The sequence below is a fragment of the Cnephaeus nilssonii genome, assembly GCF_951640355.1.
Source record: "Cnephaeus nilssonii genome assembly, chromosome: 1".
Lineage (NCBI taxonomy): Eukaryota > Metazoa > Chordata > Mammalia > Chiroptera > Vespertilionidae > Cnephaeus > Cnephaeus nilssonii.
The window spans coordinates 78,854,917-78,876,630 of record NC_137072.1 but is presented as its reverse complement, the minus strand read 5'-3'; the positions used below and the strand labels follow the sequence as shown (position 1 = coordinate 78,876,630).

Sequence of the window (21,714 nt, the reverse complement as noted above, 5' to 3'; positions counted from 1 at the left end):
GGAGTTACTAAGACACCCCAACTGGGGTGGGAAGAAGGGTGCACGCGAGAGGCATGAACTTTAAAATGTATGGATATTGCTAGGATAGACAGTGTGCAGATTACCAATAACAAGGCAGTGAGGCAAACATATAAACAAAAATAGCACGGGCTCCCTTCCCTCCTCCCTCGGTGCAGCACACAATAGACACCTGAGTTCCTGTGGTGGGGGAGCATGTTGTTCTTATGGCCATGTGAGCCCCACGCATGGACTGTTCGACTTAATTAACTTGGACACTAAACTATTCCTGGAAAGGAATCTCTGGACACTGGCCTGCTCCTGGAACCCCAGCTGCACCTTTTCCAGGGCTGTCTTCTCCCAATAAACTTTGGTTCCATTAACTGTTTTGTCTGCAACTTCATTCTTCAATCTTTGTGAGACATTCTTCAATCTTTGCATGCCCCCTACTGGCAGTCAAGCCCGCAACCAGGACATGTGCCCCAACCAGGAATTGAACAGTGACCTCTTGGTTCATAGGTAGACACTCAACCACTGAGCCACACAGGCCGGGCATGCTATGATATTTCTATTGTCTCCTTAAAAAAAATCACATTGCTTAAAATTGCTGTGGGTGTCTGCAAATGAGTCAGAGAATAACTTTTATTTTCACACAACTTTGTTAAAAGACAAATGTACTACAGGTCTATTTTTATTCAACCTTCGCCAATGTTTGGGAAACACTTGCAAACAATCAAAAACACCTTTAAAGCATCAACTTGAGGTAGAAAGGATGGAAGGGGTGGGAAGAGAAACAGTTTTCTGTGATAATACAGGGTGGCATGGCAGCTGATTCATCTTTAATTTTTCTTTTGATATTTTCCCTTCTCCAGCTACTTTTAATAAGAAATGTGAACCCTAGCCAGTTTGGCTCAGTGGATAGAGCATCAGCCTACAAACTGAAGGGTCCTGGGTTTGATTCTGGTCAAGTGCACATGCCCAAGTTGTGGGCTCCAGTAGGGAAGGGGCATGCAAGAGGCAGCCAACCAATGATTCTCTCTCATCATTGATGTTTCTATCTCTCTCTGTCTCTCCCTTCCTCCCTGAAATCAGTAATATATATAAATTTTTTTGAAAAAATGAAATAGAAATGTGTGAAGAAATATGTGTGAGATAAAGAAGTAGTGTTTTACAAACATTGAAAAATTTTATTTGGGGCTAGGAAAAGTATTATTCTAGGCAATTATTTTAAAAGCTAATAGCATATTGATTAGATTAAGTGAACTATAAGATTTATTTTTAATATTATATGTAATCAAAAATCTAGTAATAGTCATAACATTCTGATGTTAATTTATTGAATCATGTATGCTTACTTATGATTGCAAAATTTAAATATGTACATTATTGACAAATATTCTTAACAAACTCCAAATGGAAGGTGCAAAGCTCTGTCTTGTCAGGGATCATAATAATTCCTACATTAAGAGAGTTGGAGATAGAAGCTATAATTTGTAATTGTATCTTTGCACTCCTGCTTAAAATTATTCCCAGCCTTTGTTTGGACGAGTATATGTATCACAGCCATCCTTGCTGCATCAAAGATCTTCTAGTCCGCAATGATGTGCGAACTTCCGAGTTCGGCATCAGTCAGGATCCAGTTAAGAAAACAGACACTACTCTTTGTCTTTTTACTAAGGAATATTTATCACAGAGAGTTAATTACACAGATGTATTAGATGTATGTGGTTTAATGCATTAGTACTTCTTTTAGATTTGCATGATTCCATGCTATTTTACTGAATGGGTATGAGGGAGTTCAAATTTGTTGCTGTCTTCCCCTGTGATATTTTAATATTATATATTTGGGAATGATAATGCTTTTAAAGGATTATTTTTATTATTTTTTAATAATTGACTACATATTTCAATAATAATTACTCACAGAATGCATATTGATTTATCTTTACCAAGTATATTTTGTCAAATACATATCTATAATAATAAAAGGGTAATATGCTAATTAGACCGGATGTCATTCTGGACGTCCTTCCTGATGAAGCTGGGGCCAGAGGGAAGCCAGCCTGGGTCCTGAGTGCCTGCGGGCAGCCCAAAGGAAGCCATCCTGGGTGCCTGCAGGTGGCAGGAGGAGGGAAGCAGCCTGGGTCCTGGGTGCCTGTGGGCAGCCGAAGGAGAGAAGCAGCCTGGGTCCCGGGTACCTGCAGGCAGCTGGAGGAGGAAAGCAGCCTGGGTCCCAGGTACCTGCAGGCGGCTGGAGGAGGAAAGCAGCCTGGGTCCCGGGTGCCTGCCAGCAGCCAGAGGAGGGAAGCCCGGGTCCCGGGTTCCGGAAGGAAGCCTGTGCTGGCAGCTGGGGAAGGAAGGCCTACTCTTGCACGAATTTTCATGCATTGGGCCTCTAGTATAATATAAGCTTTAATTAAGATATTTGTTATGTGTCTATCTCTATCTATAGTGTATATCTAAGAATTGGAAAGCATCTAGAAATTAACCAATCTATAGAACATCAATTTTAAAATGATGACACTGAGAATTTATTTTAAATATTTAACAAATGTGTTCTAATTTTTGCAATATCAGCCATTTCCTTGTCAAAATACATGTGCATATTCACACACACACATACACACACACACACACACATACTCACACACACACACAAGGCTTGAGAGGGCATAAAAATTTAAAAATGTAAAAGTAAAGCAAAAATCATTCACTGTACATCTCAAAAATCTCCAATGCACTCTCTTCTTCATTCCATATAGTCTCTTCTTCATTTGAAATGTACATATTTATAAATAAGTATGTATATTTACATGTAAACATGATGTATATATAAATGAGTATATATTATATATTAAACTAGAGGCCTAGTGCATGAAATTCATGCACTGGAGGGGGGTCCCTCAGCCTGGCCTGCACCCTCTCCCAGTCCGGGACCCCTTGGGGGATGTCCGCCTGACAGCTTAGGCCCGATCCCTCTGGAGATCAGGCCTAAGCTAGCATTCAAACGTCCCTCTCACAGTCATGGGCTCTTATAGTCCATGAACCCTAGCTCCTTACTGCCCACCTGCAGTGGAGGCAGGAGAGGCTCCCGCCACTGCCACTATGCTTGCTAGCTGTGAACCCGACTTCTGGCTGAGCAGCACTACCACTGTGGAGCACACTTACCACCAGGGGGCAGCTCCTGCATTGAGCATCTGCCCCCTGATGGTCAGTGTGCATCATAGCGACCAGTCATTCAGCTGGTGGTTCTACCATTCAGTCAATTTGCATATTAGGGTTTTATTATATAAGATTTAGTTAAATAATGTCTAAAAGATATTTTAATTGTTATGATTTTAGGATGATAGCATACAGTGTATGTATTAGAAATAAATAAAATACATGACTAATTACAAGTATTTCACTTTTAATATAGGTAAATTTTTCACAACAAATTGAACTAACATAAGACATTATATACTTGTCAATAACATTTTGAACAATAAAAAAATTAATTGCTATCAAAATAATGGGTAAAATTCAAGTGATTTAAATGTCACAACTTTAAAAAAAATTTACTTTAGTATTTAGATATTCTAATTGTTTTAAGCCAACAGTATAATGGAATATTTAATGAAATAAATTATTGTCCAAGGTTCAATTCCTTGCAAATATATTGGATGCCATTTTTCATTACTTATGTCTTTAATTTATGTTTTTCAATTGCCTCAAGTCTATTACTCTAAATTTAGCTAAATTATACCATTTTATATTTTTATTCAGTAAAAATACTGTTATTTGTGAATTTCTATAACATAATAGTCAACCATCCTTGACCAAGTCTAAATTATATTTTTTTTATATAAGAGATTAGACCAATTATTTTTTTCTTACAATATGAATGGGATCATTGCTGATTTTCTATGCATATAAGAATGAAATTTCTTCAGATAAATTTTATGTTTCTTTTGTGCCCACAAAGACATTTGGATACTCATCAGAAGTGTAAAAATTCCAACTAGAAGAAAAAAGAAATAATTATCCTTTCTTATTTTTGTGATGGATGTAGCAAGTTATATTATAAAAAAAACCTATCATATATTAATCTTAAATTATTTCTCAAAAGTTTCATAGCTTTCTATCAATTTTATTTACTCACATTAATTGCCTAGCTTATATATGTTCAATCAATATTTATTGCATGGTTTCATAAGCAGAGAAAGTACATAGCACAGGTCAAAATAAATCCACATTTTCATATCACATTGCCAAAAAGTATTACAAAATAAAATTTATTTATCTTTGAATTTTTAATACAATTTTCATATGCATGTAATATACCTCTGCACAAATACATACAAATACATATGATAAACCATATTAATTATGATTTAAAAATGTTGTGCAGTGGAATGAAAAATGGATGTAACGGATATTACAAATATCCCTTCTAATACATGCACTTAATTGAAATGTGTCTTTCTTGCATGTGTTACTAGTAAAATGCCCAATATGCAAGATTATACATTCGTACTTTCAGCCTTCCCTTCACAGACACTCATGGGCAACTGAAGAGCACATGCACAAGAGTGAGTTTCACGTTAATGCATTATTACCACTACTTTTATCTACATTTCCTGGCTTGGATTAGGGCACAATACATAGCAATACACAGTAAATAATGTCCCATTATACTAGTATATGTATCTTTTTATTGTTGACACTATTGCAAATGTCCCTATTCCTTTCCTCTCATTCCCTCTTCCCTTTGGCCATCACTGTGATGTTTTAAAACTGCTTAGAAGCCCAAAATAAAAATGAAAGCATAAAATCCTTTTGCAAACATGCCAAACTTTTAGTACTATAAAGTAACATATTCTCAGAAATCAATTCTAAAGATACATTCACTTCAATTGTCAATAATCCTAGGTCTTACCTGGCAGTGTTTGTGTCATTACTGTGAAACTAATCCATGATCCAATCTGTTAGATTAAAACATAAATTAACATTTATCTATGAGTTACCTACTAATTTGTTCACTTGTAACATTAAATAGGTATTCCAAACTTCAAATACATTAGAAAAATTATAGATAGAAATAAATTTCCCTAAAATAATTTGTGTTAAATATGATTAGATAATAAAAAATTTTATAAAACAGCATCATATTCATAAGAAAATGGAAGACATTGTTCCAAAAACTCTCACAAAAAAATGAAATCTTAAAATATCTCAATATGAAATCTCAAAATATCTCAAAATCTTAAAATATCTCAATCTTAAAATATCTCAATCTCTCACAAAAAAATGAAATCTTAAAATATCTCAATTCTGGGAATCAGGCCTAAACCGGCAGTCGGATAATCCCTCTCACAATCCAGGACTGCTATCTCCTAACCGCTCACCTGCCTGCCTGCCTGATCACCCCTAACTGCTTCTGCCTGCCTGCCTGATCAGCCCTAACCCCTCTGCCTTCCTGCCTGGTCACCCCTAACCCCTCTACCTGCCAACCTGATCACCCCTAACCACCTCTGCCTGCCAGCCTGATCACCCCTAACTGCCCTCCCCTGCCAGCCTGATCACCCCTAAGCGCTCTCCCCTGCCAGCGTGATTGCCCCTAACTGACTCTGCCTCAGCCCCTGCCACCATGGCTTTGTCCAGAAGGAGGACCGGATGACCGGAAGATGTCTGGTTGACCCGGTCTAATTAGCATATTACTCTTTTATTAATATAGATAACTCTGACTACATTATATCTACAGATAAAACATATATTATCATATATTAATCCACAACACAGGTAAATACATCAATGTATATATTTATTATATCATCAAATAAAAATCCATTACATAAATACATAATAACATACCTCATAGGTATAGTTAGGACATGAAACCAGGAAAAACATCCATGTGAAGGGGTTGTAATTTGGACTTGGAAAACAGGCATTAGTTCCTTTTATCAAAAAGAGTAAAATGTCAATTATGCTATATATTACAAATTTGAACATATATTTGTTACATAATTCTAACTCCCTAGAACAACTATATACCAGATAAAATGTCATCATGTATTTATAGAAACCTATATCACAAATTACTCAGAAGAGAACCATTTTCAAATGTTATGACCTTTTGACTCAAATAGAATACTTGTCATTTTCTGACCATGTGTATAGTTATGTTGCTGTAAAATCACAGAATAAACCATGATAATTACTTCTTTAAGAGTTTAAATAAAACAAAATATAAATGTTACTTTAAATAGCATAATAGTTGAAGTGGCATTGGATACTGAGACTAATAAATTCATTCTAATATTTGCATGCCTCTTTCTATTCTCTTTTAGTGTCAAAGAAGATAATTTTGGTTGAGATTATTAAATACCTCAAACGTTCTTTTCTATTAAATTAGTGAAAATCTAAAAGGAATTTTATAAGGATGTCATTTATATGAGAAAATTGTAAAAATGTGTCATAAGAGTATTACAGTAAATATCAATATAGTTAATATTCAGAAATACCATATAACATATCCATTCAGCAATCATGATTGTTATTTACAGCTCTCATTATTTTTAGTATATTGTCACTTGATTGTTGTCAGTTATATTTAACTTTTCAAATTTTTTCAAGAACCATTTTAGATAACAATTTTATAATAATTTCAAGTTGAACTTTGAGCCTTGACATTTGTAAAAAGTAAATGTGAATTATATTACTGTTTATTCTCCATAGCAAGATTTAATCAGATAAACACATAAACTAATCTCTTTAGTTATAATTCTAAAGTCATAATGAAATGTCAGTATGTTTTTAAAATTGTAACTATTGCCCTGACTGGTTTGGCTCAGTGGAGAGAGCGTCGGCCTTTGGACTCAAGGGTCCCGGGTTCGATTCTGGCCAAGGGCATGTACCTCGGCTGCGGGCACATCCCCAGTGGTGGGTGTGCAGGAGGCAGCTGATCGATGTTTCTCTCTCATGGATGTTTCCAACTCTCTATCCCTCACCCTTCCTCTCTGTAGAAAATCAATAAAATATATTAAAAAAATAATAATAAAATTGTAACTATTGTCAAAATAGCAAAGTAAAAAACATATTTGGTTCTGGGCAGATTTCATGCATTGCTCATTTAAAGATAAGAATAAATATGCATGCCATTTAATATTAAGATTTTCTTAGTAACATTTATATAAACATACTTGTGTAGTACCCATATGTACATCAAAAGAAATATAATTGAAAAAGCAATTCAAATCATAGTAACTGAATTTCAGAGGTGAAAGTTGTATGCAAGGTAATCTGTGTTAAAACCTCTACTTTATGACTTATCACCTCTGGAGGTAGAGGCTGATCAGGGGTCCACAAATACAAATTTCTTCCAGATGTAGTTTGTAGATTAAATAATCAATATGTGTGTTGTGACACAGAAACATGTATATAGATATTGTCTTAAGTGTACATAGTTGCTGTTAATTGTAATAATAGCTTAGCTTAGGTATTACTAATTTAATTCATTCCCATGATATATTTTCTCAATCTATACTTACCATCTATATATCTATATATATAGAAAGCCAGCGACCAGAATGCCATAACGACCAGAACAACGGGTCGCTATGATGCCCACTGTGGCCAGTGAAACGGCTCGGTCTGCAGATGGGGCCAGCCAGCCAACCTCCCACAGCCCCTCCCCCCAGCTGGCCCCACCCCTGATCTCCCCCCCTACACTGATCAGGGATGCCGGCTGGCCAACCTCCTGCAGCCCCTCCCCCTGGCCGGCCCCAACCCCGATGGGCCCCCACCATCCCCAATCAGCCCCCAGCCCCTCCCTCCAGTCAGCTCCACCCCAATTGGCTGCCCCCACACCAATCAGGGGCAGGACCTGCTAGCCAATTGCCCATAGCCCCTCCCCCAGGTGGCCTGGCCCTGATCCTGTTCTGATGGGGCGGGACCCCTCCCGTGCATGAATTCGTGCACTGGGCCTCTAGTTTATAATAAACTTCTTTTAAATTAATGTCTGAAGATTTTTTTACATTACAATGCCTCACCACCTAAATATTTTAAGCATAAAGGGTTTACTCCACCACTTCAGGGAATATTGCTGACAGGGAACCTTCAACCCTTGGCACTCCCTGTGAAGGATGTGTGGTTGAAAGGAACAACCTCACCCAAGATTACACTCGCTTTTTGGTTTAGTCCTTTTTTTTTCTTTTCTTTTCTCTTCTTTTTAATTTCTCTTTATTGTTTAAAGTATTACAGATGCCCTTCTTTTATTCCCCCATTGATCCCCTCCTCCCCACTTCTCCCTTAGACCTACACCACACTATTGTCTGTGCCCATGCATTATGCAAAAATGCATATTCAATATTTGATCAATATATCAAATTGATGTCTCAATCTTACAACATTGTTATTTTATTCCAACTTTATAATGGTCCATAGGTTCATCTGAGACTCTCATTGGTACTATATTGCTCTCAAACATGATTTCCTACCCAAAAAAGATTTTTTTTCCCCATTTATAAACACACTATCTAACACATCTCCTGACTGCTGATTCCCATACAAACTTTGTTTTAGAGAACCCACTGTCAGGGCATATGATGTAATTCAAATATTTGGAAAACTTAGGCATTAAAGGTTATGGATTAGGACATATCTTAAATGTTTTCAACTATTGCTATTTGCCATTCAAAAATTGTGTGTGTGTGTGTGTGTGTGTGTGTGTGTGTGTGTGTGTGTGTGTGTTTTAATTACATGTAGTTAGTATACAACCTTATGTTGGTTATATTAGTCTCAGATGTATAATAAAGTGATTTGACATTTTTATACCTTACAATGTGATCACCCTGCTAATTCTAGTAATTATCTGTCTTCATGTAAACTCATCAATGTATTATAGAATATATTCTCCTTTCCCTTTTCACTCATACCCCATTCTCTCCCTTCTGATAACCATCTCTTAGTCTCTGTTTCTGTGAATCTGTTTTTGTTTTGTTTGTTTTCTTCCTCATATAAGTGAAACCATATAGTGTTTGTCTTTCTACTTAAGGCTTTTTAAAAAATAACAATGTAATTAACTCTAGAGGAGATTAAAAGAAAAAGGTACTCACCTGTGTGGTTGGGATGAGCCAATACTACATTGATGAAATGATTTCCAGCTTCACAAATCTGTAAAATATTTTTTTAGTGTGATATACTTGTGCCTCTTAAAATATATATTCTACAGATAGATAACTATCCAGGCAATATATTAACCCTAAAGATTCAATAAATATTTTATTACTCTAATTGTATAAGGAGAGGAAATTTTGCATCATCACAATAAAAGAAGTTGTTTGTGGTCATATATAGAATCAAAATAATGTCACATTGAGTTAGAAATTCTGAAGATATTCTTGACCGTTTGTTAAGTAGGTTCAAATTGCCTGATGAATCACGTTGTGCTGATTATCTGGTTTGTACTTGTTACAGGGGTACACTTTTATGTCATGAAGAGTAAGTCATGCTGCTAAAGATAGACTTGACATGAGTTTACATTTTCTAAATTTATTAACATAGTAGCAATCCACTTTGATTCCCAGCTGGTTCCATGTCAATTTAGAAAACCTTTTGTAAGTAGTACTGTCTGCTGTCTGCCAACTGACTCCTTACTCATGTATACTCTACTAGTTGTCCTTGTTAGTCAGCCATCATGACCCTCTAAGAAACTCAAGCCTTACCAACATCTTCTGGGGTAATGTTCCAAAATCGCAACATACAATCCTAGGAATGTATAACCCTTTTCTTTGGCTGTCATATACACCTTATCCTATTTAACACAAAGTATGTATTCAACATATAAATACTATGGTATTAATAATGGTTATGTTATCCAAAATATTTATTGTTTAGAGTCATTCAATTTTCACTATAATATATCCATTTTTACTTAGTGCCTTTATTGCTTTTAACCTCTTCAAATATAACTGAATTTGTTCTTTTATGTTTCAGCATTTTTTGTATACATTTCTTCACATATAACATTATTACTATAATTGCAGAAGATGCTCCTAGTTTCTCAAGTTATCAAAGTACTAAGCTGAATTTTGCTTTTTCAGATAATAATTTCATAGTTGAAATTATTTATATGTTAATTTGGTTAAGAGTGTGGGCTTTCGGTTAGATGGACTTGTGTTGGAATGCGATATCTTTCACATACTCTTTATTAGAGACTTAAATGATTTAGGTATTTGAAATTTCATTTCTTCATCTAAATGGCAATATCATTTCCTATCTCATAGGTATTTTATGATGATTAAATAAAATCAGGTATTTTTAGAAATTGTTCAATAAAATTATTATGATAATTTTAGTTACCAACATCATCAATAGAAACTTCTCCAGAGAATTAGTCTACATTCATTTCACTTCACTAAATTTCTATCTCATACATTTTCAATACTACAAACACTTAATTACCAAATTAATTATTATATGTATTGTCTTCATATATTTTTCTCATCTCTCAGTCCATACACCCTGTCATACGTATTTTTCATCACTCTCAGTGTCAACACAAAGTGGGACAAATGATAAAATATTTATTAATAAGAAAATTAACCTACCACATCTTTGGTAGTAAATTATGTTTTAGAAAGTATGTTTTTCCTTCTGGTAAAACATATTTACTTTGTGACTATCAATATTTTAAACTCATTCAACCATCAACATATTTTATTTTTCCTACTTACCTCAAGAAAACTAAATATTTAAAAAATTAGTCTTCTACCCAAAGTATGAGCAATGAATAAAATCATATTTGGGTTCAATTAGTCCAGTAGAGTAGCCAGCATATACTAATGTCATAATTTATCATTAGGTGCTCTTTCCCCAATCTAATCAGATTTATAGTGCTGAAATGTGTATCTACATTCTGGGTGTAGGGAGAAAAAAAAACAACTAGATCTATGTGCTTAGAAATACTTAGTTTATTATCAACTTAACTCTCTAGTGGATTTTTAAGAGCAATTGTGACCATTTGTAATTTTTACCTAAGTATTGGGAATAAGTTCAATACTGTCTACAATGCTAATTGATCTAGATAAAAGTGGTTGATATAATCACCTCTTGGTTCAGGAGTAAGATTAGAAAATTCAGTCACTGCCACAACTTAATAAATGGTTCTATCCCTGATTAAAATTTCAGCGGCACCATTCTAATAGAAAAATAGTGATATCTCATTGTTGTTTTAGTTTGCATTTACCCGATGACAGATGGTGCAGAGCATATTTTGATATGCATTTTGGCACCTGTATATCTTCTTTGGTAACATGTCTGATACAGTCTTGGCCCATTTTTAAGTTTAGTTGTTTGTCATCTTATTGTTGAATTTTAAGAGTTCTCTATATATTTTGTATAACAGTTCTTTATCAAATGTGTCTTTTGAAAATATATTTCTCCTGTCTATGCTTGCTTTCTTATTCTCTTGACATTATCTTACACAGAACAGCTATTAATTTTAATGAAATAGCTTTGCAATTATTACATTCTTGAATTGTATCTTTGGTATTGTATATAAAAAGTCATTGCCATACCTAAAGCCATCTAGGATTTCTCTTATGTTATCTCCTAAGGGTTTTATAGTTTTGCATTTTTCATTTAGATCTGAGATCTATTGTAAGTTAATTTATGTGAAGGGTATAAGGTCTGCATATAGATTCATTTTTTAAATGTGTATGTCTAGTTGTACCAGCACCATTTATTATGACTCTCTTTGCTCCATTTTATTTCTTTGCTTTAGCCAATACATTTTACTTTTGAAAATGAATAATTGTAAGATTTTAGGTAAAAGTTCAAATATTCCATTTATGCAATTGTATAATATGTAGACTAAATGTTGTTTTATGATTTTATTCATTGCATGAAACTAATATTTTATTGTGTAAACTTTATTCTAAGAGATGGCATTTTTTATCTATAAACTCAAATATTTCATTATGGAATTGAGTTATTACTTAAAATCAGTTACCTTTATTTTACATGTTCTGCCTCATTACTACATTCTGGGAACACTTGAAGTTTATTTTTAACCCATAGAGTTTTTGTGAATTATTGTGTAACACAAGAATGTGCACACAGTATAAGAATATAGTATAAGAATGTCACCATACAACAAAATTAAAAAAAAAAATTAAAATAGATATCTTATATATACTAACTCTGTAGTTAATTATTACTAAAACACACTTATAATAATAATTTTTTTCAGGAATTACTTTTATATTGGCTTTGATATTATCTGTTCTAGCAAAAAAATATTTCTATGGTTATAGTAGCTGCTGATTTTAATTGAGATAATGAGTTTAGTTAGGAGTAACAGTTTTAGCTGAAAAACCAAGTATGATTATAACCAATTATAATAAAATAAATATATAATATTTGAATTAGCTACACATAATTAATTTCTTAAGCTAGTTTTATTAAAATAATATATAAGAAACAGGAACTCCAAATAAATTCACGTATGAAATTTAATTTCTATGCATGTTATTATTTATATTATCTCCCTCGGGTTTTGAGAGGAAACTAAAATGACAAATAATGGAAAAACACAGAGTCTTGGATTTTTTGTCTTCAAGAAAATTAAATATGCCGAAACCGGTTTGGCTCAGTGGATAGAGCGTCGGCCTGTGTACTCAAGGGTCCCGGGTTCGATTCCGGTCAAGGGCATGTACCTTGGTTGCGGGCACATCCCCAGTGGGGGTTGTGCAGGAGGCAGCTGATCGATGTTTCTCTCTCATCGATGTTTCTAACTCTCTGTCCCTCTCTCTTCCTCTGTAAAAAATCAATAAAATATATTAAAAAAAAAGAAAATTAAATATAATCTTTTTATTGTTGTTTACCACTAATAGATTATCAGAAATATTGTCACAACCAAATTTAAACAGAATGCTGAGAATGAAAGCACTTAACATTGGCACACTTTACTTCCCTCTCTCATCTCATCCACAAACACCAAATATTCAGAAGCAGTTTCCTAGCCTGTCTGTGCTTTCCACAACCGGGCCACACTCTCCTCTACTTTAATTAAAAGCGATGATACATTGTTCCCAGCATCCTCTCCTCTAATCAAAAATATCTGTCCTATGTCCAAGGTCCTTCCCAGCTAAATGTTACAGGAGAAGGTGTAACTACTTGTTAAGAGTATTATTTATTACTCTCTGAGAATATTTGCATTTTAATAAAAAACTTAACCTAAGCGAGTGGATAACTAATGATGAGACTGAAAACAGAAGCCAAACCAGGGAGAGGAGTTATGTTCTTTACAAACCTGTATGTTATTTTCTACTCCTCCCATATCCTACATTGTTGAAGAGACAGTAAGGGAAGAAACATGTATTTTTCTGGTGAAATGTTTAATGTACAAAGAATCAGCAAAACAAAATTGCTTCTGGAGAGTAAAAATAAAGTGGAGAGGAAGAGTAGATAAAGAAAACAGAATTGTTAGTTATACAATAACAAAATCTTAAAAATTATAAAACTTGTTTTGATTTGCAATTGTGAATTTGGTGCTTTTATTTGTTGTTTGGTGAGTGGAGTTGGGTTCAGAGGATGAAAAGGGGTCATAGAAATATGAAGAGGCTGGATTATAGCGTCTGTAACATCTAAAAGTTGTAGGAAAGACATTCTGATGTCTTTGTAAGTTTGCCAATACTGTATTTGATTCTACTTGTTTGATTTTTTTCCTTGTGTCTTTTGTAATAGCAGACACATGTGAAGGGAAAGGTTATATTGAAAGAATTTACACAAAGGGAGAGGTAATAATATAGTTCTCATAATATTGTACACACATGGCAAAACTCATCAAAATAAAAGATTTTCCACAAGGTATTATTATTTAACTTTTGAATGCATTTGCTATCATTGTAAAGGGTTTCTATTTTTTGTGCTTACAATATATTCTGTTTAGTATATTAGAAACCTCAGAATAGCAATAGAAAAAAACACACACAGAGAGAGCAAAAAAGAAAATTATAATTGTTAATGTTTAGTTCACAAAATGGATGATTCACATATGAGTAATTAAGAATTAACTACAATCATATTTAGCAGTGTTCTATTATCTCATCTTCTTACCAGGCGATAATCTGTCTTTACATAACAGCAAAAGCAAAGCCAAGTTTTTTTTGTTTGTTTTTTTTTGGCAGTTAGGTCAGTTTTTTATTATAAAAAGTGGGAATAATGTTCCTTCCAACTCTCTATATTCTTTACTCAAAGACAGAGGTATTTCATGAAGTGTGGTTTTTGTGTAGTTATCTTTTTTTTTCTTTTCTCTCTCTCTTTTTTTAATGAAAAGGAAACTTTCTAACCAAGTACTAAACATTAACCAAGGGCAGAATACTTTGGTTAAGGTCCCAGCTGACTGAATTTTATATGTTACACCAAAACACTCAGGTCTGGGGCAGAAATGTTTAGTTATCACTCATCTCAATTTAGATAAACTCAGGCCCATTGGGTCTGGTGGTTGGATTAAACGCCAGGTACAACAAAATGCACTTTGTTCTCTGCAACGTTGAGGGGTGCACTCTTTCTGGAGTTCACTTATTGTTTTCGAAGGAAATGAGATGTCCTTTGGAGAAGAGATATGCGCCAAATCACCCCACGCGTGTTTCCTCAAAGTGCTTCTAGTGCACCTGGTGTCACTTAGAAGTGACGAGAAAACACAGGGATAATTGTTGTTACTTAACACTCTGCATTTCCTCACTTAACGAGGGCCTCTAAAGTTTACTTTGCTTTTACTTTATGGTCCACATTTACATTTCTATGAATGTTGACTGAATTGCTAACTATGGTTGGCTGTAAGAATGTAATTTTGCATTATTTAAAATGTGTATACCATTTTATTTTGGGAGGACAATCCAGTGCATCCTTTCAGGTCCACTGTACAGCACAATCTCTGGGAAGCTTTCCTCTCCATCCCACCCCCAGACTAAAATGGAAAGCCTCACTCCCTTTAAAGACCTCGGCATGGCATTATCTATATCATCCTTGTAAAACTGTTGCTGTTTTTTTTCTTCTTCTTCTCAGTAATTGCTGAGTAAAACCAACTTTAAATGAATGGTGCTCCTCCCCTCACCCCCCCTTATGTTGAGATTACAGAGGTCAGTAAATGACGAATAGGAAATTTTGCAAGCATAACATTTTATTAGCAGAAAGTTAGCACTTGCAGTTAAGATAGCCATTTTTCTGGCTGAATTTTAAATTATGGAAGACTGACCCATGAATTTCCCCTTGGTTCCTTATATATAACAATTGATTCTCCTATATACTGATACTTTTAATCCTATATAATAAAAGGCTAATATGCAAATCAACCAAATGGCAGAACGACTGGTTGCTATGACGTGCACTGACCACCAGGGGGCATATGCTCAAACCAGGAACTGCCCCCTGGTGGTCAGTGCATGCCCACAGGGGCAGCACTGCTCAGCCAGATGCCAGGCTCACCAGTGGGCTCACGGCTGGTAAGTGCAGCAGTGATGGCTGATGGTGGGAGGCTCTTCCTCCTCAGCGGCAGGCGGACATTCCCCGAGGGGTTCCAGACTGTGAGAGGGCACAGACCAGGCTGAGGACCGCCCCCTCCAATGTGCAAATGCCGTGCACTGGGCCTCTAGTATAAAATAATTTACAATGCATTGGGCTTAAAAACAGGTTACTTATTCTTTCCAATTATTTGCACATATATTATTTGTGATAAATCTCAAAGGTACACCCTTTGGATTTGGTTATTATGAATGAAAAAACTGTAAGATGAACATTGAACTATAAGATGTTGATTATACATACATTCATTAGTTGTTAGATCAATTCATTAGTTGTTACATTCTGTATTATAATATTAGAATCAGTTTCCTAAAACTCATTTCATAATACCATATTTTATTTATGAAAATTAAGTGTCACCTCTATACTGATCATTATTAAGAAATTCCAGAGTTAGAAGGTCTTTGTAATTTGTCATCACAATTGACAATTTTAAGAGTTACAATGGCCCTTTTGTATAATTTCTAAATTTCTATTTGCAATGGAATACAATTATATTCAAAATTTTGACTTTTAATTAAGGTTTTCCCATACCCTCAAAACTATATATAATTAAAAACAGAGGTTATTCTTTTTTGTCTTAATTTAAGTCTATGATTGAAACAGACAATGCTTGTTATGTGCTTAGAAATGTAGAGTTAAAGTTATTACTATATCTGTATTGGACATAATCTATGCTTCTCTGTATCAATATTTATGTATTTTGGCATCTTGACCTTTAGAAGATAGCAACTCTGATAAAATTATACTCTTTGCCTAATTCTTCTATTTATTATTATATTATTAATTTCTACATGGGAAATATGTAAAAGAAAATTAACAAAGGCATGTGTGAAGAAGAAGCATTAGTAACTTAAGTAATTAGAGTTTTTTAAAATCTTTGGTGGGGAGATATATAATGCAAACTACTAGAATTTTGCTTGTTTTAAAATATGTCTCTTTTAACGTTTTAAAATTAAATTCATTGGACTAACATTGGTTAATAAAATGACAGGTTTCAAGTGTGCAGTTCTATGAACAATGTATTACATTGTGTGCTCACCACCCAAAGTCAAGTCTTCTGTCACCACATACTTAACCCCATTTACTCTTTATTACCCTCACCCCCTTCCCTTTGGTAATCACGATACTGTTTGTGTCTATGAGCTTTTGTTTGTTTGTTTTTTCTTGTGTGTTTTTATTTGTTGCTTTCAGTTTTATATACCACATTGAGTGAAGTCATATGGTTCTTGATTTTTTCATGTCTGACTTATTTTTCTTAACCTTTTAAGAAAAATATTATAACAATAATGACACATGATATTTTAAAAAGCTACAACTTAAAAAATTATTTTATACTAAAGCCACGTATTAATAGCCATGTATTCATAGTCATTGTTGGAGAAAGGGAAGAAATCAAGAATATTATATAAAACTAGTGGCCCGGTGCACAAAATTTGTGCACGGGGGATGGGTGTCCCTCAGCTCAGCCTGCACCCTCTCCAATCTGGAACCCCTCAGGGGATTTCCAACTGCCAGTTTAGGACCGATCCCTATGAGATCAGGCCTAAACCAGCAGTCGGATATCCCTCTCGCAATCTGGAACTGCTGGCTCCTAACCACTCACCTGCCTGCCTGCCTGATCGCCCCCAATTGCCCCCCCCACCAGCCTGACTGCCCCCAACTGCCCCCCCTGCCAGCCTGCTCGCCCCCAACTGGCCCCCCCTGCTGGCCTGCTTGCCCCCTACTGCCCCCCTGCTGGCCTGATCACCCCAACTGCCTTCCCTCCTGGCCTGATCACCCCCAACCACCTCTGCCACCATGGCTTTGTCTGGAAGGATATCCGTAAGGTCTCCTGGTCTAGTTAGCATATTACCCTTTTATTAGTATAGATGGTGGGGTGTAAATATTTATACAGGCATAAATAACAGTAAAAAATACAAAAAATATAAAATGAAATCATAAGGAGGATGAGGATGAGAGAAGCAATCAGTTGTGATATGAAAACACATCTAAATAAAGATCAAATATGTGCTTTTTGTTTTGTTTATCCATTAATTTATTCTTCCATTTGCTCAAATTTACTAAGCAGTTTACTCCACAGAGAGCATTAGACTTGGTACAGCATAGTTAGCAATGAAAGCATCATTATGAATTACTTCAAGAAGAGTGCTGGGAGGAGGGAGGGTAGATGGAAGTGAAAAAGGACATGGGGCATAAATGGTGATGGATGGAGACGAGTTGGGGTGGTGAACACACAATATAGTGTACAAATGATACAGATACACTGTAGAATTGTGTACCTGAAACCTGTATAATTTTGTTAACCAGTGTCACTGCAATAATTTAAATAAAAGGGGAGGTGGTACAAAAGCTCACAGGGATGTAAAATAGCATAGGGAATATAGTCAATAATATTGTAATAATTATGCACAGTGCCAAATGGTACTAGACTTACCAGGTTGATCACTTGGTAAGTTAAATAGAATGATCTGAAGCACTAAACTGAGAACAATTAGGAAATATCCATGTTTCATTTTTAAAAAGCTGACTATGTTTTCACAATTATGTTTTAACTATTATGCTAAAGTGGTTTTTGGATGTTCATATGTTAAACTTGTAAAACTTTTTGCTCTTAAATATTTATAAGTTGGTAAATTTGCAGACAATAGAATTACTGAGTATAATTTTTTCCAATCTTACTATCTTCAAACTAATTCTAATTATCCTTCATAGATGAGTAGAACATTTTGATTAAAAGATTTAGAGAACTAATGACTTAATAATGGAAAGTCATTTTATTTACTTCATTTAATACCATTTAGCACTTTATATAAAAATAGGTCACATTATCAAATAAACAAATACTCAAATATATTCTGTTTTGCATTTTTAATAATACCACAATTAGAGCATGACTAGCTAATAATAATAATAACAATAATACATACCAGAAAATTAATAGCTGATACTGTGACTTGCCTGTTTCCAAATGCTAGAAAGGAGGAGAAGATGTTAGGTAAAGACTCATATTTTGTATTGTCATATTATACACATAATTCAGTCAAGGTTCAGTGGATATCACTACCCTCTAATCAAAAGTACTATGGGTTATATAACTGACTTTTTGGAACGATACTTTTGCAATCTAAAAACATTTAAAATGGGACTTAATATAGTATCCTAATGTCATCTTGTTCATGGTGGGGAAGTTGGAATATACAAAAGTACTAAAATGTATAATTATCTGATAAGCTCATCATTTGTTTTAATAATTCCATTTCTTTTAGTTTTATGTGACTGTGTAGACATGAAATTTAGTATGGAATTAGTTAAGGAGAAATTCTACATACATGGTGGTGTATACCGTGGGTGATTAATGTAGTAGGCAATCCAAGAAGTGAATCCCCAATAAAAGGCACAGCCCTACAAATAACACAAAATAACATTGAGGTCATATATATATTCCATCATTTTAAACCATTCCATACATTTATATGTCACACTACAATAGATTTACATGAAAAATGGTATACATTTTCTAAGTTGGATAAATGAAATGCTTCTTCACCCAGTAAATTAGCATTTTAAAAGTACCTATTTAATATCATTCAAGTAATGCATTTCTTTGCTCAACCCTTATTAATATAAATGGGTATTCATGATATAGAGTAAATGTAAGTATATTTTGCAAGAATAATTTTGTCCATCCAGTAAGAAATATGAAGTAATAAAATAATAAATTATATATTAGATAAGATATATCAATAATCATTTCCCAAATGTAAATGAACAAAAGAATGAATTTTTGAACCATTAGTAGTAATACCTGTTGATTGATTAGAAAGGGCGATTGGCTAATTTTAGAAGTCCTAGGATATAACACCGATCTTGCCCTGTATAATACATTTTAATACCTTCTGTCAAAAGAGAAGCTAGTCTAAATGATTTCTCAGGTTTCTAAGAATTATAGAATTCAGTGTTTCTTTACAATGACAACAATGGAAAGGCTGTGTTTTGTTTTTAGAAAACAGATATTTGGAGGAAAAAGGAAGATTTTAGTAAGAATATATTAATATTGAAAGTAAATTTTGAATTGGAAAATAAATTTGAATTTGAATTGGACATTTGAATTGGGGCATGTTATCTAATGTTTATTTCCATTTCAATGTTTCAGAAAATTTTGTATTTTCTTGATAGTTATTTAACAGTTAATAACCGTTGCATTTACCTTTTATTTGAAGAGCAAAAACGTCATAAAAAAGGGTGCAGTATCATTATTTTAATCACACAAATGTATACTTATAGGAGGGTTCATATATGAGATTCTTTCTCTTTGAATTCAATGCTAAGTATTTCCAAAATAAAATGTTTCTATGTACTGTTACTGGTTGAAGGCAGCTCCAGGAAATGGCATTTCAGAACAGATTGTTTAAGATATGCTGATAAGTTGAACAGACAAAAAAACAAACAAACAAAAAAACTAGACTTGAGGAAAATAAACATGATTGAATTATTTTGCAAATAGTTCAATACACAAAATATCTCAATAACAATTAAAATTGTAAAACATATTAATCCTGACCTTTATCAAATTTTTCAAAGGTGTATGCCCTGCAGAAACTTTGTGAACAAATAAGGTTTCCAAAAGATATCGAATATAGTGTATACAATGACAGAAGCAGGCCAAGCTAGAAACAAAAACAAAAACATGAACACGTTAAATTCCCTTCTGAAAATGTGGCTTTCCTGATGCATTTCTTTTTCAGTTCACTCTGATATCCTATTTTAGGAAATATTGTTTCCAGTAATCAAAACACAAGTGTTTTCTTAATACTTTTATTCTAGAAATTTAAAAACTTATTTAAAATGAAAGTACTGTTGAAACACTATAAATTTACTTCTGATGACACTAGAAATATATTATATACCCATCATAGGCTATATGTTCACACCTGCTCCGGAATATACATGAATATAATAATTGCAAATGGGCTCATATCAAAATGACTCTAAATTGAAGCAGATAATTTACAAGTTTTTAAAATATCCAAAACCTACTTAGAATGCATATGACATTTTATAATATTCAGAGTAACTTTTTCATTGTCTGGTTGTCCTTTAGCAAGTGTCATAAATTAAGTTTGAATTTCATTTTCTATGGAGCCAATGCAACTTGTGTTTTGTTTATTTTATCTACAAAGTAAGTCTCAACTTTACAGAGCTTCAAAGGAGGCAGTGTATCAGGTATTCTTGAGGAAGAATATGAAAGCAATAATCAGACAAAAGTTGAAGAGAGAAGAGATTTTGCTAATAATGGACCTTTAATTTTCAGGTCTCAGTGGAAGAATTCCCAGAGTTGGGGAGGACTTAAAGAAGGTAACAAATAGAAGACAGTAGAGTTTATTGAAATAGAGAATGTACATGAAATTTAGTATGGGGTTAGTTAAGGAGAAATTCTACATACATGGTGGTGTGTCTGAGGGATGCTCTGAAAATATGGAGTTAATAAGGTGGGTGAACTAAACAGGGGTAATGTATCTAAATGTCTAACATGTCCTCTTGCATTTAAGGCAGATAATCAAACAATGAATGCTGAGTGCAGGAAAGGTTTCTCTGGTGTCTTTTTCCATTCCTGATGATGCAGCAAGAAGCTGTAAGGAGGTGTGGTCTTAGCCACAGTGCAGCTGGTTTACTCAATCCCTCTGGTGGGAGGGGCCGTGGTAATTTTGAGTATGTAGCCTCTATCTTAAATACTATTGATTGAATTGAAGAACAACCATTACATCAAGCTGTGGACCACCTTTCCCTGCAGATGGACAGAAAGATCTTGCACGAAATTTAGCCTTAGCCATAGTGTGTAGATGCTTCTAAGAATGGTGTGGCTGTTGAGTCACACATAGATCTAAACCTACCTGAAAAATACTTTGTGATTTGATTCAAAGCATTTTGGGAGAATTAATATTAGAGTATGTGGCAAGTAAATATAGCATTTGAAATTTGATCTTTTTAACCATAAGAAAGTATATCATCCATCCTGAAATTAGTTTGTCTTAGGAGCCTTGTGATTATTTTATAGAGCTCTACTAGACACTTAAATTTCAGAAGTAGTTTGTGTGTTTGTGTGTTTCTGCTCTGGAATGATTTCATATAAAGTCAACATATTTG

At 34.1% G+C, this 21,714-nt stretch overlaps 1 protein-coding gene across 1 annotated transcript in view; it reads right to left on the bottom strand.

The window, feature by feature from the left end:
• Positions 1-3,869: 3,869 nt before the first annotated feature.
• TECRL (trans-2,3-enoyl-CoA reductase like) overlaps positions 3,870-21,714 on the bottom strand; it is a gene marked incomplete at both ends in the record, with an annotated part of 76,713 nt that continues 58,868 nt past the window's right edge. The window contains 7 exons of the mRNA XM_079779382.1: positions 3,870-3,997; positions 4,916-4,961; positions 5,851-5,936; positions 9,096-9,153; positions 18,498-18,541; positions 18,900-18,972; positions 20,132-20,237. Of these exons, the coding sequence (XP_079635508.1) occupies positions 3,870-3,997; positions 4,916-4,961; positions 5,851-5,936; positions 9,096-9,153; positions 18,498-18,541; positions 18,900-18,972; positions 20,132-20,237 (541 nt within the window). The remainder of the gene's footprint in view (positions 3,998-4,915; positions 4,962-5,850; positions 5,937-9,095; positions 9,154-18,497; positions 18,542-18,899; positions 18,973-20,131; positions 20,238-21,714) is intronic.